This window comes from Lottia gigantea (genome assembly GCF_000327385.1).
Source record: "Lottia gigantea unplaced genomic scaffold LOTGIsca_101, whole genome shotgun sequence".
NCBI lineage: Eukaryota > Metazoa > Mollusca > Gastropoda > Lottiidae > Lottia > Lottia gigantea.
In genome coordinates, this window is record NW_008706772.1 from 52,931 (window position 1) to 69,950 (window position 17,020).

General features: G+C 32.6%; 1 protein-coding gene across 1 annotated transcript; it reads left to right on the forward strand.

Annotated features, from left to right (window-relative positions):
• Positions 1-2,396: 2,396 nt before the first annotated feature.
• LOTGIDRAFT_170583 (hypothetical protein) lies at positions 2,397-7,574 on the forward strand (the record flags this gene model as incomplete). The annotated part of the gene is made up of 5 exons (XM_009046408.1): positions 2,397-2,634; positions 3,223-3,319; positions 3,530-3,603; positions 5,400-5,514; positions 7,379-7,574. 5 exons carry the CDS (start codon positions 2,397-2,399, stop codon positions 7,572-7,574), a joined length of 720 nt encoding a protein of 239 aa, XP_009044656.1.
• Positions 7,575-17,020: the final 9,446 nt, after the last annotated feature.

The window sequence follows — 17,020 nt, forward strand, 5'->3', positions numbered from 1 at the left end:
TTACTACATGACACCGGATGCTAGTGTAGTCGAAGTTAAGGAGGAAGGATTCAAAACTCCTCTAGAAGAGTCTGAGGATCAGAAAAAGGCTCCCATATTTAATCTGCATGATGAAATATCAAAGCAGGAGATACAGAAGGAAGAGTTGGTCAAAGAAAAAATCAAAAAGGTTCCAAATCTTGTGATATCCTCACCAAAATCTCCTACCAAAGATATTTCTGAATCAGATTTTGCTAAAGATATAAACGAAAACCAAAACGTTTCCTCCACTCCAATGAAGAGAGAGCCTATCAAACCAACTCCATCAAAATCACCTGAAAGACCAGTAGAGGTGGAAAAGAAGTCTTACAGAAAGTTACCAGATTTACCTCCAGTGAGAAGATGGACACCTGGTGGTGGTAGGTCTCCTACCAAACCAGTGCAAACAACAGTCACTAAACCAATCTCATCTGTTTTAAATACTCCAGCTGCCTCCAGAACTAATTCTGGGTCGACTCCATTTGCTACTCCAATTGGCAAGCTAACTACAGAAAAGAAATCCACAGTTCCATCCAAAGCTGATACCAAAGTCAAACGTACCTCGAGTAACTCAAGTATGTCAGATTCAAATCGCAGTCGGTCAGGATCTCTGAGTAGGAGAAAAGGAGTTCACGTTGACAAGGATAAACCAAAAGTAAAGGTAGCTCTGGATAGAAATAGACTGTCTTCTCAGACAAAAACTTCAGTGAAATCAACAGGTCCTGAAAAGTCTTTCCCTGCCGAAAAAGGTCGTAAGAAGATTCCTTTGGATAGTAGTTTGACTAAGGGTGATACACTTCTGCGCCCAATGCATGATCGTAAGAGTATTGATGAGGATAATGATGACATCCCTTTTGCTGATGACGAAAGTGACAACTGTGATGTGTTTTCAACACCCATGACATCTGTGAAACAAAAACCTGCCCCTAAACCAAGGGATGAGGATACAGGGAAACTGGTTAGAAAGAGACTCCTACCCATTCCTCCCAGTGCTAGAACTACTAATAATGTAGTGAACGGGAATAGTGATCAACCAAAGTTGAACAAAAAGGCACCTACTGCGGTGGCTTTTGTCAATAAAACATTTGGAGCTGAAAGTCCTAAAGTTGTGTTGCGAAATTCTTCTACAGAGGATGGTGACAGACGTAGTACTTCTTATGATACTCAAAGTACAAGTGATATAGTGTCAGACAGTGATGACAAAAATGTTTCAGCAAAAGTGAATGTCAGTTCTAAAACTGGAAAATATACTAAAAAGAAACTCAAAAGTACTGATGTAACGAAAGTTGGAAAAACTCAAAAATCTGACGCAAAAGCAAAAATACGGAAAGCAGATGACCGATCAGATAGTGACTCACAAAATAAAAAGGAGAAAAGACGGTCATTCTTGGACATGCTGAAGCCAAAAACACCTGAGAAATCCAAAAGTGTATCAGAAGTAGAGACAGGAACTCCCAAGAACAGTGCTACAGCTGTGAAATCTAAAACGAAAAAAGTTTCCAAAAACGAAAATAAATTTGACAAAAAGAAAGAGAAATCCAAACGTGGGAAAGATGTTATAGATTCTAGTTTAAGTGAAAATATGAAAGGACTGCAAATAGGTTCAAGTTCTGTGTTTAGTACCAGCCATAAAGCCAGACAACCTATCTTATCAGCTACTATGCATGCTCCTACTGCCAATAGTAAGTTAGATTTACATTTATTATTTATGGTTATCACCTTCTGTAGCATTTGGTGTCATTTAAGATGTGGTCACCTGAAGTATCAAGGGATTTGCAAATACACAAAAAAATATCAAACATCAAGAAAGTAGATGTGCGGGCACACAAATGGCCTTGGTCAGCAATTTTTGTCTTGTCAAGAGTTTCATAGACTGGCTGCAGGCATATGAGGAGACAAAAATCTCCAAATATCAATCTTAACTGATATTTGCGGGCGAAGTGATAATCTTATCGTGGAAGTTCTGGTACAAGATTTTACTCAAGATTCGAGTCAGGTAAAATAAATTGGTGAACAAGACTGTTCATGTGCCGGCATCCTTAAAATTACTGGCAGGCATGATAAAGATCTTGAATGTGATCTGAAGATAAAGATCTTGAATGTGATCTGAAGATAAAGATCTTGAATGTGATCTGATGAAAAATATCTGTCAGTCTCCTTATATCTAACTATTCAAATTCAAAATTGAAAGCTGAAAGTTTATGGTCCAGAGCATGTCCTGTGTTTGATGGCTCTCTGAAAATGATGTGCAACTAAGTAGTTCCTTTTCCCAATTGCTTGCTGAAGTGGACATTTCTAGCAATAAACACACTGCCTGTTGACTCACAGAATTTTAATGTTTTACAGTTGATGAGTTCTCAGATTCTGATGAAAGTATTATGTCCACTAGTACAGTTCATTCAAGACGGCGAGATAACCATATGTCCATGTCCATGGATTTAGATGGTGATGCTAGACGAGCTAGAAGGAGACAAAAAGCTATTATTAAGCAACAGAAACTAAATGAACAGAAACGATTACGTATGGCCCAGGAGCTACAGAGACAGCTTGAGGAAGTGGAGGTCAAACAGAAGGAGCTGGAAGAGAGAGGCATACAAGTAGAGAAAGATCTAAGAGGTACTAAATTGTATTAATCTTTATACAAAGAGGGTATTGATTTTGCTATATAACTCTTGCTTAGATCCATGATAGGATTTGTAAGGTCCCTTTATCAGGTGCTTGGAAGTTTTAGCAAAAGCCAGGTTTGGCCTTGAAGTCTTAGATCCTTGGTCACTGCTACTGGAATTCCATTATCACAGGACAGTGGTAGTGCCAGCTTCCCAGGACTGCAGGGTAAAATTAAGGGTAGACTGACTGAATTGGGGGACAATTGTTGAAGTTGAATTCAAAAGTGCCAGTGCCAGCCTCCAATGGAATGTCTGGAAAATGCTGAGAAATTTTAAAGAAAAAGCATTGATTCACATATTTCTAAAATTTTTAAAAAATGAAGTGACTGCATTTTTTCTAGGGGGCACCCTTAAACCGCCCACTGGCACTGTCACTGTCACAGGGTTAAACTTGAAAATTCCTATGATAATAGGTGTGGCTATGATAATGACCAATGAGATCTAATATTACCAAATTTATTCCTTGTTATTGAATAAGAGTAAATGTAGGATTACTTTTTCACAATATACATGCAAAATGTTCTATTGCTTTCTGTAGAATCTGGTAAAGATGATGCTGATCTGATGCAGGAATGGTTTAATTTAGTCCATGAGAAGAACACCATAGTCCGCTTTGAATCCTCTCTTATGATACAGTAAGTATCTATACCAACAATATTTTGCTCTTATATTATGTCAACAGCTATGTCAATTTGAATTTCAGGTTTCGTGTTTTCAGTTCAAATCATTAGCACTTGGGTTTTTAAATTATACTGGATGAACATTTTATTTGAAACTATTTTCACACTGTATAAGTTAGAAATTACGCGATATTAGAAAAATTTGACACTGTTTTTATTTTCCAGAGCTAGAGAGCTAGAACTAGAAGATAGACAAGCCAGATTAAATAATTTACTACGGGATAGAATGTCTATAGAAGGTAACAAATAAAGTACTAATTTATATACCAGTACATCATTCATCAGTTTATTACTTTTTGATATCTCATAGGTGGACTAGTCGGTCTAAAAATAACCCCTTGATCCAGAAGTCATATCACTTTTGTTACCTACATCATTGTTCCATTTGACAAATTCATAACTTTAGGTGACAACTATTAGAAATGGCTTTCTTGTCATTGTTGACAATATATTTAGACTTAGTGATAGGAATTTTTGGTTCAATGCATCATGGGATACACATTGTACTTGGCTTCGATTTTATCAAACCTGGCCATACAAAGACAGACTATTCAGTCAAAATTGTAAAATTTGAAAAAAAAATTATTAGTATTAATGCTCTCAAAAGATTGAAAGTTTTAAAAAATTATAAGTATAAATGCTTTTAAAAGTTTGAAAGTTTTAAAAACTAATTAGTATAAATACTCTCAAAAGATTCAAATTTTTAAAAACTTACTAGTATAAATGCTCTCAAAAGATTGAAAGTTTTAAAAACTTTTTAGTATAAATGCTCTTAAAAGATTGAAAATTTTAAAAACTTTTTAGTATAAATGCTCTCAAAAGATTGAAAGTTTTAAAAACTTACTAGTATAAATGCTCTCAAAAGATTGAAAGTTTTAAAAACTAATTAGTATAAATGCTCTCAAAAGATTGAAAGTTTTAAAAACTTACTAGTATAAATGCTCTCAAAAGATTGAAAGTTTTAAAAACTTTTTAGTATAAATGCTCTCAAAAGATTGAAAGTTTTAAAAACTTACTAGTATAAATGCTCTCAAAAGATTGAAAGTTTTAAAAACTAATTAGTATAAATGCTCTCAAAAGATTGAGATTTTTAAAAACTTTTTAGTATAAATGCTCTCAAATGATTGAAATTTGTAAAAACTTTTTAGTATAAATGCTCTTAAAAGATTGAAAATTTTAAAAACTAATTAGTATAATTGCTCTCAAAAGATTGAAAGTTTTAAAAAATTATTAGTATAAATGCTCTCAAAGGTTGAAAGTTGTAAAAACTTATTAGTGTTAATGCTCTCAAAAGATTGAAAGTTTTAAATCATTATTAGTATAAATGTTCTCAAAAGAATGAAAGTTTTAGAAAATTATTAGTATGAATGTCTCTCAAAAGATTGAAAGTTTTAAAAAATATAAGTATAAATGCTCTCAAAAAATTGAAAGTTTTAAAAAATTATTAGTATAAATGCTCTCAAAAGATTGAAAGTTTTAAAAAATTATTAGTATAAATGTTCTCAAAAGATTGAAAGTTTAAAAAAATATTAGTATAAATGTTCTCAAAAGATTGAAAATTTGAATGAATTACTGTTTAGTATTTTGTGCTATGCTATGGCATGTAATCTAATTTCAACTTGTCAATCTGTTTGCATGTGATTTTCTGTTTACAACTTGATGGTGCTCTGTAGCAATTTTTTTCAAAATAAAAGGGATGGTGAATAGGTTTTCTATAAATTTTACATGTAACAGGGACACTGACAGCATTAATTTGCACCATTCCAATTTTCAATCAGACGTTGGTAGTTCCTGCAATTCCACAAAAACTAAGTGATTGATGACATTGTTAATTGCAAAATATGCTTCTATGACATAAGGCTCTCACGATTAATGACGCCAAGTTATCATCTCCATTCTGACAAAATTTCCTTTATTGTGCACTGCATGGTTTTACTCAGTAAGTTACAAAGTAACTGTTTTGATTTACCAGTGTTATTTTGTGAATGAGCATCCGTGCATGTCTTGCTATGTTTTGAATGTGGAATGATTTCAGGAGGTGGGAAAGAAGATGAACAAATCGATGAAGAAAAGAAAATTCTAGATGAATTACTACAAGTTGTAGAACAAAGAGATTCGTTAGTAGCCATGTTGGAAGAAGATCGTTTAAGGTAGTGTATTGTGAAGACAGCAGACCAAGTGCAACCCACGTATTGAGTTTTAGACCAGACATTTTTATTCCATTTCAAATTTGAAAAGAAATATGCCAAAGTAATCCATATTGACTTTTCATTCTTGTTCCGTTCCAGAGAACTTACTGACTCATAAACTATGGTATAGATGAGCCTTTGTCAATTGAGCACAATAATGTAAAATTTTAGTATGCTTTTGGATATCATATTGAATATAAAATGATTTAAACATTAAAGTAGCCAAATATACTCAAGAATGCAGTTGTTGGCTTACAATTGCTGCCATTTTGTATGGGGTGCTCACTGATCCAAATTCTTTTCTTCTGTTCTTTACATTCTCATGATCTTAAAGGTACACTACCTCTAAGAATGACCTAAAAACTGAAATTTTTAAACTGGGCTAAAATGAGTCTTTCTTTATCAGTGAACTTACATGGTGTCATAACTATCCAACAGAATCCCTCTATAATCCAATAAATACATAAAACTAAGTAATAATTTATTATTGGATATATGGCCTTGTATAGAGAATCTATTCTTTAGTCATGGCAACTGGTAAGTTCACCTGATTAATATATACACTTGTTGACCAAGTTTGAGACTTTCAATTTAATGTCCATTCTAAGAGTAGTATCCTTTTAATAAGGTATTTCCAAATACTATCTGATGTTACAAGAATTTTGAAATTTGTGATGACACAACTACAGAATTGTGAAAAAGAATCAAGTTTTAGCAAACTGATCTACCTCTTAATAGAAAAACAGAATTTGTCTTTGCATTGTTTTGAATGATTAGTCACTTTTAGAAGCATTTTGATATGTTTTATAATAGATTCAGAATTAAGTATTTTCTCTCAAGCCTTTTAGACAAAAATATCTTTATTGCTTTATAATATTAAATGTGTAGGATATGAATTAGAAGTATCTGTTGAAAGATGTTGTTTGCTCTCATTAGAATGGGAACAACCTCATTTGATCTCTTAATTTCAATTTTATAGCACAAAACTAAAAAGAAACAATCTTAACTTCTGCCAAATAAACTAAAAGGGATTGTAAAGAGGTTTTCTAGCCTTTTTGATGTGTATCGTGGACAATTTCTATTTAGGACATTCCAATTCTTCATCTAATGTCTGTGGTTCATGCAATTCCAGAAAGTTAACCAGAAATGATGCTTCTCTGGCATTCACATATTGCTTCACTGTTGCCTTATAAAACTCTTTAATAGGCCTTATATTGTTTAGTTTTATTGAAATGCAAAATGTTGTACGATTTTTGTACAAGTCAGAGGGCAAAATATCCTTATTTATGATAAATCAAGTTAGTCCAGAAGAAGTAGTATAACTCTTTCTGGAATCGCACGAACCACAGACATTGGACGAAGAACTGGAATGTTCTAAATAGAAGTCAAAAGGTGTCCCTGATACACATAAAAAGGCTAGAAAATCTCCTTACAATCCCTTTTAGTTAAAACTTTAGTTAAAGTGATACTACGTCTTAGAATGAACGTAAAATTTAATTCTCAAGAATGGTCAATATGAATATATATTCATCAGTGAACTTACCTGGTGTCATAAAGTTAAATACATTTTTATGGATAATTACTAAGTTTTTTGGATTTATCTGATTATATAAGGATCTTGTTATGTTATTTATGACACCATGTATATCTGCTGATGAATATATGCTCTTATTGGCCAAGTTTAAAATACTTAAATTTTATGTTCATTGTAAGACATAGTATTCCTTTAACATGTGAAAGAGTTTGATATCCTGTGTTTGGTGTTCTTTCCCATTTTACTAATATGTTTGAAACTGTAATGAAAGGTGTTATATTGTTTTTTCAGCTTGATTGTTTTTACTAAACGTAACAATTACCTGTCACTGAAAATTAAAAATCTTACATTTGAACGTTGTTTTTGCAGAGAAAGTGCCGAAGATAAAGACTTGGAACAAATCATGCTCGCTAAAGGATTTGCCCTCTCACCAATGAGTTATGTGAAAAAGATGAAAGCTGATTCGATGAAAACTGACTCATCATGATTGGTTACAATACTCTTTGTCATAACTGTACAGTGTAAGAGCTTAAGATATGAATGGGCTGCTGGATTGGTGAGTTCTGCATGTTTAGGATTTATGGAATCAACTGAGCATTCAATAAAGTTGGAGCAGAATTCAGAATGCATTTCATGTATGCCGAAAAAATAGTAGGTGCAGACTGAATTCAAAATGGCGGAAAAGGAAATAGATCAGTTTCATTCAATGCGATTGGGGGCAGTATTGGAACAGATTGCACTTGTTCAGAACTCTCTAATCAAGCACCACCTATATGATATGAGTCAGGACTCAGTTTAAACAGTGTATTACATGTTGCTATAGAGTGAAAACTTGACCAGGACTTAAATGTGATGCTAATGTGTTAAAATTATATAAATTTAAGTATGTATGTTACATTTAAGTGTTTGCCAGCTTGCCTCATGCTTATTTTCATGAAGTGCTAATATATTCTGGACATTGCTGTATATTTTTACTTCTAAGTGCAATTTTTTGTTTTCAACTGCTAGGCATTTGGTTACTTAAGATCTTTATAATTTGGATTGAATCACATTTGGATGGACAATTGTGTAAGCATTAATATAGTTTGTTCATGTTTGCTTTATGGGAAGCAATCTGTAGATCCATAAGTTGTTTTTTTTGGAATCACAGTTTTGATTTAGTGGACCTAAAGAATAAGATATGACATATGAAGACATAACATCTTTTGAAAATCAGAACCTAATTGCTCAAAAAAAAAAGTTTTGAAACCTTGTGTAATTAATGCTATATATTGAGAGGCCACATCTTCAGTCATAGATTATTACTCTTCCTGTTATCCAATAAGTATATACCAATTAAGGAAATGTACATTGTTATCCATGCGATTGTGTCTACATATGTATAATATCTAATGTATATTGTTATCCATAGCTTATGTACTTTGTTATCTGTAGAATGGTGTCCAATATTTCACTTTCACGATACTGTTATATCATACATATATCATATGAACCAATCATGTACATAGAATTGTGTCCATGTTTCTAATGGTTATCCATAGCAATGTGTACAGTAATTCACTATTTATCAATATAAGATATGAAAGTATGTACAAGAAACTATATTTATGTGTTAATAGTAATTGAGGTGCCAGTAATTTATTTTGTGTTTAATTTATGTATCATTGTGTTGTATAATATCATTTTGTTTCTTCCTATCATTTATATACCATCAACATCTTCAATTCTATATTATTCTGAAGTTAACCTTAAAGGTATATTACCTCTTAGGATGACCAAAAGATTGAAATTTTTGAACTGGGTTAAATGAGTCTTTGTTCATCAGTGGACTAACCTAGTGTCATAACTATACAACAGAATCCTTTAATAATCCAATAAATCCATAAAATAAAGTAATGATTCATTAAACTAAGGTATTTTTTTTAAACATACTTAGCAAGTGTATCAAGAATTATATAGTGTAATGGATATATCGCCTTATATAGAGATTCTATTCTTTAGTCATGACACCTGTACTGGTAAATCCAACTAATGATTATATACACTTGATAACCAAGTTGAAATTTTAAATGTTACGTGAATTCTAAAAGGTTGTATTCTTTAAACAATATAATAACCATTATTTCTTAACTAGTGGAATGAAATTTTTAAAAATTCAAACTGCCATTGAAATTTTTAACACAAAAAAACTACCTGCCAAAATTTTTAGTTTAAGTAATTATTTTCAAGTTTGCAATATGTAAATATTAATTTATTCTTTGTTAATATAGTTTTGAAAATTATACAAATTCCCTCATTTATTTTCTTAAATGTACTAAATGTATTCTAGATTGATCAGGAAATATAATGTAAAAGTAGTACTGAAATATTTCACAACTGAATTCTTTACTGAATAAAATATCTTCTTTCTAGATGAAAGAAATTATTACTAGAAAACAATAACTTATTTCTAGATAACAATAACTTATTTCTAGATAACAACAACTTATTTCTAGATAACAACTTATTTCTAGATAACAACAGCTTATTTCTATATAACAATAACTTATTTCTAGACAACAACATATTTCTAGACAACAACTTATTTCTATATAAAAATTACTTATTTCTAGATAGTAATTAACTTATTTCTAGATAACGTTCACTTATTTCTATATAACAATAACTTATTTCTAGACAACAACTTATTTCTAGACAACAACATATTTCTAGACAACAACTTATTTCTATATAAAAATTACTTATTTCTAGATAGTAATTAACTTATTTCTAGATAACGTTCACTTATTTCTATATAACAATAACTTATTTCTAGACAACAACTTATTTCTAGACAACAACAACTTATTTCTATATAACAATAACTTATTTCTAGACAACAACAACTTATTTCTATATAAAAATTACTTATTTCTAGATAGTAATTAACTTATTTCTAGATAACGATCACTTATTTCTAGATAGTAATTAACTTATTTCTAGAAAACAATAACTTATTTCTAGACAACAACAACTTATTTCTATATAACAATAACTTATTTCTAGACAACAACAACTTATTTCTATATAAAAATTACTTATTTCTAGATAGTAATTAACTTATTTCTAGATAACGATCACTTATTTCTAGATAGTAATTAACTTATTTCTAGAAAACAATAACTTATTTCTAGATAACAAAAACTTATTTCTAGATAACGATCACTTATTTCTATATAACAATAAATTATTTCTAGATAACCATAACTTATTTCTAGATATAAATAACCTATTTCTAGATAAAGTGGAATAGTGTATTTCTAGATAACTGACACAATTTTATGGTATTCTACTCCTTAGTTTTATTACACAAGAAGTAATAAATTTCTCAATATGATAAGTTATTTCTAAGATAAAATAACTTGTTAATAGAAAAAGTAAAATATTTCTAGATTTGTAAATTAAATTGTAGTTGAGTAGAATGAGTGATTTGTTGTAATGCGGATTATTTTGGTCAAAGTTGGGCAAAACCAAACTATGTCTGGTAATTCACAATGTTGTGTTTGGAGCTCTGTGCATCTTATAATAATTTAGTCCTTTCTCTATCTTCCCTGCATGCAAAAAATTTCTAAGAGTTCTGTAACAGCATTTAAGAAGGACAAACACACATGTCTGGCAAATGTGGCCAAATCAACAGCCCTGGTTCTGTTTTCTATCAATAGGCATGCTGGGCTTTTGATTAACAGGAGGAATTTTGCTCCAATTTGTGAATTACCAATGACTTTTTTAACCCATTTTGGCCAGTGATTCCTGATAAGTCTGTGACTAATAACTTTTGCCTTGATTGTTAATTAAATTATGCCTTGATGTAGATTGGCGCCAGTATTTAGAAAATGGTTGTAGCTTTAGTTAAAGAAAAAATATGTGATTAGCCTGCACCAAATTGTATTGATCTCTGTTGAAATTCTCATCTGTAAATTTTAAATCTTTGTGATTTCCATGTTTAAAATAGATCTTAAAGCTATCATGAAAATAACTCTTAAAGCTATCATGAAAGTAACTCTTAAAGCTATCATGAAAATAATTCTAAAAATAACTCTTAAAGCTATAATAACTCTTAAAATAGACCTTAAAGCTATCTGAAAAGTAACTCTAAAAAATCTCTTAAAGCTATCATGAAAATAGCTCTTAAAAAACTAAAAAAATAATTGAATCGCATCTAATTCGACCCAAAGGACATTCAATTACTGACATAACTTCTTGCTGTAAGCAAAAAAAAAATCTTTTGAAAAAAATGCAATCGATCCTGTCATTTTCAAAATTTGATTTTTTTATGCCAGTGCTAATGAAAATCCTTTATTATTCTTTGTTTGAAAACTGTAAATGAAATTGTTGAAATAATGTTAAGTTTATGTTTGGGATGTGGTTATTTATGTTTGAAACATTGCTATTATTATTATTATTATTACTTGTGTTTAAAACATTAATTGTATATTTATAATGTATGCTGTGTCTAGTCATTTTACATTTTTTGTACGAAGTAGGAGGCAATTTCTTTCTCATACTAGCTGTGTAGTACAAGTCCCACATTTTTCATTAAGAAAAATTTTATTGGAAAACAATAAACTTTAACAGTTTTTCTGGTGGAGCCATATAATTTCTGATTAAAATACAGTTTCAGATATTTAAATTTGTATATTTCATGTTTCTTTCTTAAAGGTACAGGTTTGCCATCCGTTTTAGTCTTTTAAACTAGCCAATTAAGAAATAGTGTTCACAGCTCATCATCGAAATTTTAGCCTTCATATCCATGTGTGTCCAGAATTATCTGCGTTTCAATATAAAATGACGACTCGTCATTTTAAGATGCACTGTAATACTTATATAGAAATAGTGAGTAAAATTCTTAGTTTGAAGTATTTGAAGTATACTATACGATTTTCTTACTTTGTAGTATTTCTGAAGGCCATTTACATCAAGACTCAAATCAACCTCGCAAAATGGCACAACTATCCCTTTAATAGTAAAACTAAATATTTAAAATGTTATAAAATACTCTTCGCTTATTTTGTGATAGTTTGAATTGCAGACTGAGCCTATATCTTCATAATTTGAGGGAAATGCCTCCTATAGCCTCACTGCTTATTATAGTGGGTATTCACTTTTATTATGTGTATCATATAATTACCTATTGGGTTGTGAATAAATTAAATGCCATTAGGTTCCAATTTTTTAAGTCTCAAAGTCCTTTCTAAGAATCAGAGGATGCATTGAATACATTTGTTTTTACAACTGAGAAAATGTCATATTTTTGCTAGTTCTGTTGACAAAACTTGTTATGCATTTTAGGTTTTCTTAATCGTCGTGGGTCAGATAAAAGAATCCCAGCCCCCCATTAAATTTTTTATCATTCAACTTAATGAAGGAATGAAATTTGGTACCCCTGGAAAATTTTAAGATCCCTGCTCGCTCGCCTACCTCACCTAATATACCCTTTTAAATGCGCGTGCAACATGTGTCAGAGTTCTGTATAAAAGCCATCTGACACCTGCTGAGAATGACAGCGATTGTGGCATGTCTAACCTCCCAACAACGTGTCATGACCAATGCTTTTAGCTGTATTATAATGACCATTGGCAGACGCCATATTCGTTACAATACCACCAACAGCAGTAATGGTCATCCTCGAGTTCCAACGCCTCATCTGCGTGACAAATTCAACAGTGCGGCACACAGCTCGTCAGACCATTTGCCAGTTCCAACAACCCATCGGTGCTGTCCATACAGGGGTCCACTGTTCACTCCCCATTAACGTCAACGACGTCTTGGAGTGGGCAACCCAATGATAACATTGGCGGCATCAGCAGAATAGAGAACTCACATATCCTCACAGGAGGTTGGCAGAGTGCGATGGTGGCAAAGATGATGCGAAGAAGAAATATGCAGTTACATCCCTTTAAACTAAGGTACCAAATAGTTATGATATGTCTAATTATAGACATGATTAAACAAGGAAATATTACTAAAATGAAAGTAGAATTACCAAGTTTTATTATAGCCTGTGTTATTTAGTGCGAAAAAGATAATAAGATTGCACAATGAACATCCTCGAACAGTCTCTGACAGCCTGCCCTTTTTGAAAGAAATTTATTTTGATCTGGCGATAGAATTGTTTTAACTAGAGGGAACTACAATTTAGGCTACACATCCAGGTAAGGGCACATATTGAGTAATATACCAAAAATATTAAAAAGTGGGACTCCTTGATGTGTGAATTTTCTTTGGAATCCCTTTAGTTTCGAGTTGATCATACTTCAGTGTACAGGGTACAAATAAAGGTGGGAGTCGAAGTGCTTCTTGGCCTTCTGAAACTGAGATAATTTATATAGTGAAAAAACGTTAGCAGTCAATGGCAGTGCCAGTGAGGGTACTGGGCATCATTTCCACCCCTAGAAAAGTGGCCTGTGCCCACAATTCCATCCCATTTCATTCCTAACAAATTTAGATAAAATATTTGTCAGAAAGCACCAAATCAATTCTATTTTTCAAACATTTTCTTGGAAAAAACCCTTTCCGCATTTTGAATCTCATCTTTGACATTATGTCTCCACTTTAAGTCAGTCTGCCCCCTGTTTGTACCGCCAGTCTCGAGATCCACTTGCAGTATGAGCAAGCATCAAATATCTTTAACGACCCGACCCGCACAAAGTACAGAACAACCACTCTTGCTTGTGCCATTCGTGATTAAGGAACTAGGAGGGAATAGCAGTTTTGCTATGAAATTTTTAAACGCGAAATGCCCAACGACAATCAAAAGATAAATCTCCGCTTTATTTACAATGTATTAGGTTTACAATATATGTAATAGGAAATTCGATCTGCTATTCAAGAGCTAGAAATACATTGTTGTATGGATATCAAGTAATTACCTTGTTCATGATCTCTGAATATATGAAATATTCAGTATACAAATAATTAAAGTATAACAAAGCGCCTTTGAATATTGCTCTGTATTTCATTACCTATTTCATATAGTATTGTATTTAGATTTCACAGATTTACCAATTGTGAAGTCAATTTTAATTTGATTTTAATCCTTGATATATGAATTCCATTTGGTAATAATTTTTCCAAAGCAGCTAGATTTTCAAAATTCGTTTACCATTAGCTTGACATTAGGTCACACTAGGTCGCAAGACCTTTCGTTAGAAGTCCGAACCAGGTTACGATAAAATGTTAGATAGCGAATTTATCTAGTCCGTTCTTAGATCATTTCCGAGATCACCTTCTCGAGGTAGGCAAGAACTCACGGCACGATTACTTGCTTGCATTTGACAAAATTCACCCCTTCCGCTTTGAAAAAAAAAATGTTGTAATGTAATAAGGGATTATAATGAGCATGTTATTTTATGAAACAGGTGTTACAGGAATCGGTCATGAGTCTGTTGGGTGTACGAGTATTACGAGGACCAGATTGGAATAATGGGGATATAGATGGTGGTGATGGACATATTGGTACTATAGTTAATATTGGAGGTCTCAATACTGCCGAGGTTCAATGGGACAATGGTCAGCAATGTGTTTGTAGGATTGGGGAAAATGGTCATCATGACTTAAGGATTTTTGATAGCGGACCAGTAGGTAAGTTCATTTTGATGTAAAATGATATGTATGTATACAGAAATCGTCATTGAAATGACAACCAACTGAGCTTTTTAAGTGATGTTTTATGACTTCAGCAAGGCATTTGACGGTATTTGTGCAAATTGCCTTTCAAAAATATGCATATTATTTTAAACGACAGTGAGCGTCAAGTCTGGCTTTGGTTCAGATACAGATTCATAATTTTATTTACAGGTGTTCGTCACATGGAGCATGTGTGCTCATCGTGCTCAGAAAGGGGTATATTTGGTATGAGATGGCAATGTAAACAGTGTAGTGATGTTAATTTGTGTCCAGTCTGTTACGTCACAGATAAACATAATATCAATCATCCTTTTCTTAGATTTGATACACCCCATTCACAAGGGTACGTATTAATACATCTCAGTCACAAGAGTGCTATTCCTTTTGAAGAATCAACGTAGCTTGTAATGTTTGGTGTTTAAGTTTATCAACTCAGCATCCCTCTAAGAGGGTCTAAAAGGCTACCATCGTAATATCGGTTCTTCAACTCGGCACCTTTTAAAAAAAGTCCACGTAGCTGTTATGGTTATAGTGATATATTTATTACAGAGTAGAAATACCCAAACGATCTGCTGGTGTTAGATGTCAGGCCATAGGAATATTTCCTGGTGCCACTGTAAAAAGGGGACGAGACTGGAAATGGGGCAACCAAGATGGTAAGTATAATTTATTAACCAGTTCACCAACCTTGCCTCCTCGTAAAAACACAGGGAATTTTTTTTGCAGAAAACGCCTACTTCGATTATATCTTTCGAATCATTTTATGATAGTAAAGGCTATCCATAACAGTTAAAGGTTTATAAATGGTTATAAATAATATTTTGCTGTCGATAACTGATCAGAGAACATTTTCTTCAAAACTTTCAATTGACGATATTTCATTCTAATAGGCAAGGGGGTGTTCATTTCCCTTTTCATTTGTCAGGTGGAGATGGTAAAACTGGAGAAGTGCTATCCATCAACAACAACGAAGGGTCATCTTCAGTCAGAAACGTGGTGAATGTTAAGTGGAGTTCCACTAAAACAAACACCTACAGATTAAGTGGTATTGATGGAAAGGTTGATTTGATGTTTGTGGAACAATCTCGAGGACCATTTTACTACCGAGACCATCTTCCAGTTTGTGGTAAGCACACATGTGTGACGCTCCACCGAAATAATTGGCACTCAATCTTTCAGTGGATACATGACATTGGCATTTGCTTTCACGGTGGACCCTTTGTGGCAGATGAAAGGGTTCACCATCCATTTGACCCATTATCGAACCTTATGAAGTCTCAAAAACGATAAATTTAATTGATAAATGTTTTTGCATGTTAAAATGACGACTCGTCTTTTCTTGAGACTCGGCCATAAAAGGACATAAAAAGATATAGAAATATCAAGTTTGAGGTATATGGTATTATGCTATTTTCGTACAGTTATAGTAGTTTTGAAGACACATAAAGATATATTCAAGGCCCAAACCTCATGGCAAAAACCATATTAAAGCTATGGGAATGTATATGTATATGTATATTTTCCAGTAAAAGAGAAGAAATTGAATATTAATCGAGGGGCATCAAGTGGTGGAGCGGTCCGAAGGACGGAGTCCGGACCTGACATCTTGAAAGAAGGTGATAAAGTTTGTATCACCGTTTCTGTTGAAGATCTAAAGAAACTTCAAGAACAGCATGGTGGATTTACCAAATCCATGCAAAGTGTAAGTTAAACTTAAGGCCATAAACCTTTACTGAATGCACTGAACTCCACTATGGTAAGTATGGTTTCAGAGTATGTTCAATCTACTGGAAGACCTGGGCGAGTGGCTTCGTCATATCGACATCGCTTTCCGAAAAAGGCACAATGTTCATATCTGATTTTATCCCCAACATGTAGATAGCCTATATTAAACTACGGAGAAATTTTGTTTAGTGCAGTGGAAAAGTTGGAGAAATAAAGGGGTTTGCTCAAGATGGAGATGCTTTGGTTGAATTTGGAGGATTGAAATTTCGATTGTTTCCGGGAGTTTTAGCAAAGGTATAGTGTTTTAATGTTTGAATTAATAATTTAGCTAATGTGTTTTAAACCCATTGATCCCTTTGTTATTAGTCGTACTTATTGAGAAAATCGATCTGTTGGATAGGTTTTCCTCTCAGAAAGAGGTTTATCACAGGAAACATCAGCAGTAGGTAATATATCCGGATTGGCAATAGAGTGTTTTATTTAGTTGTGGTGATTATTTTCGTTTTCATCATATAGGCCTAATGAAATTTAATCTTAAGGTTT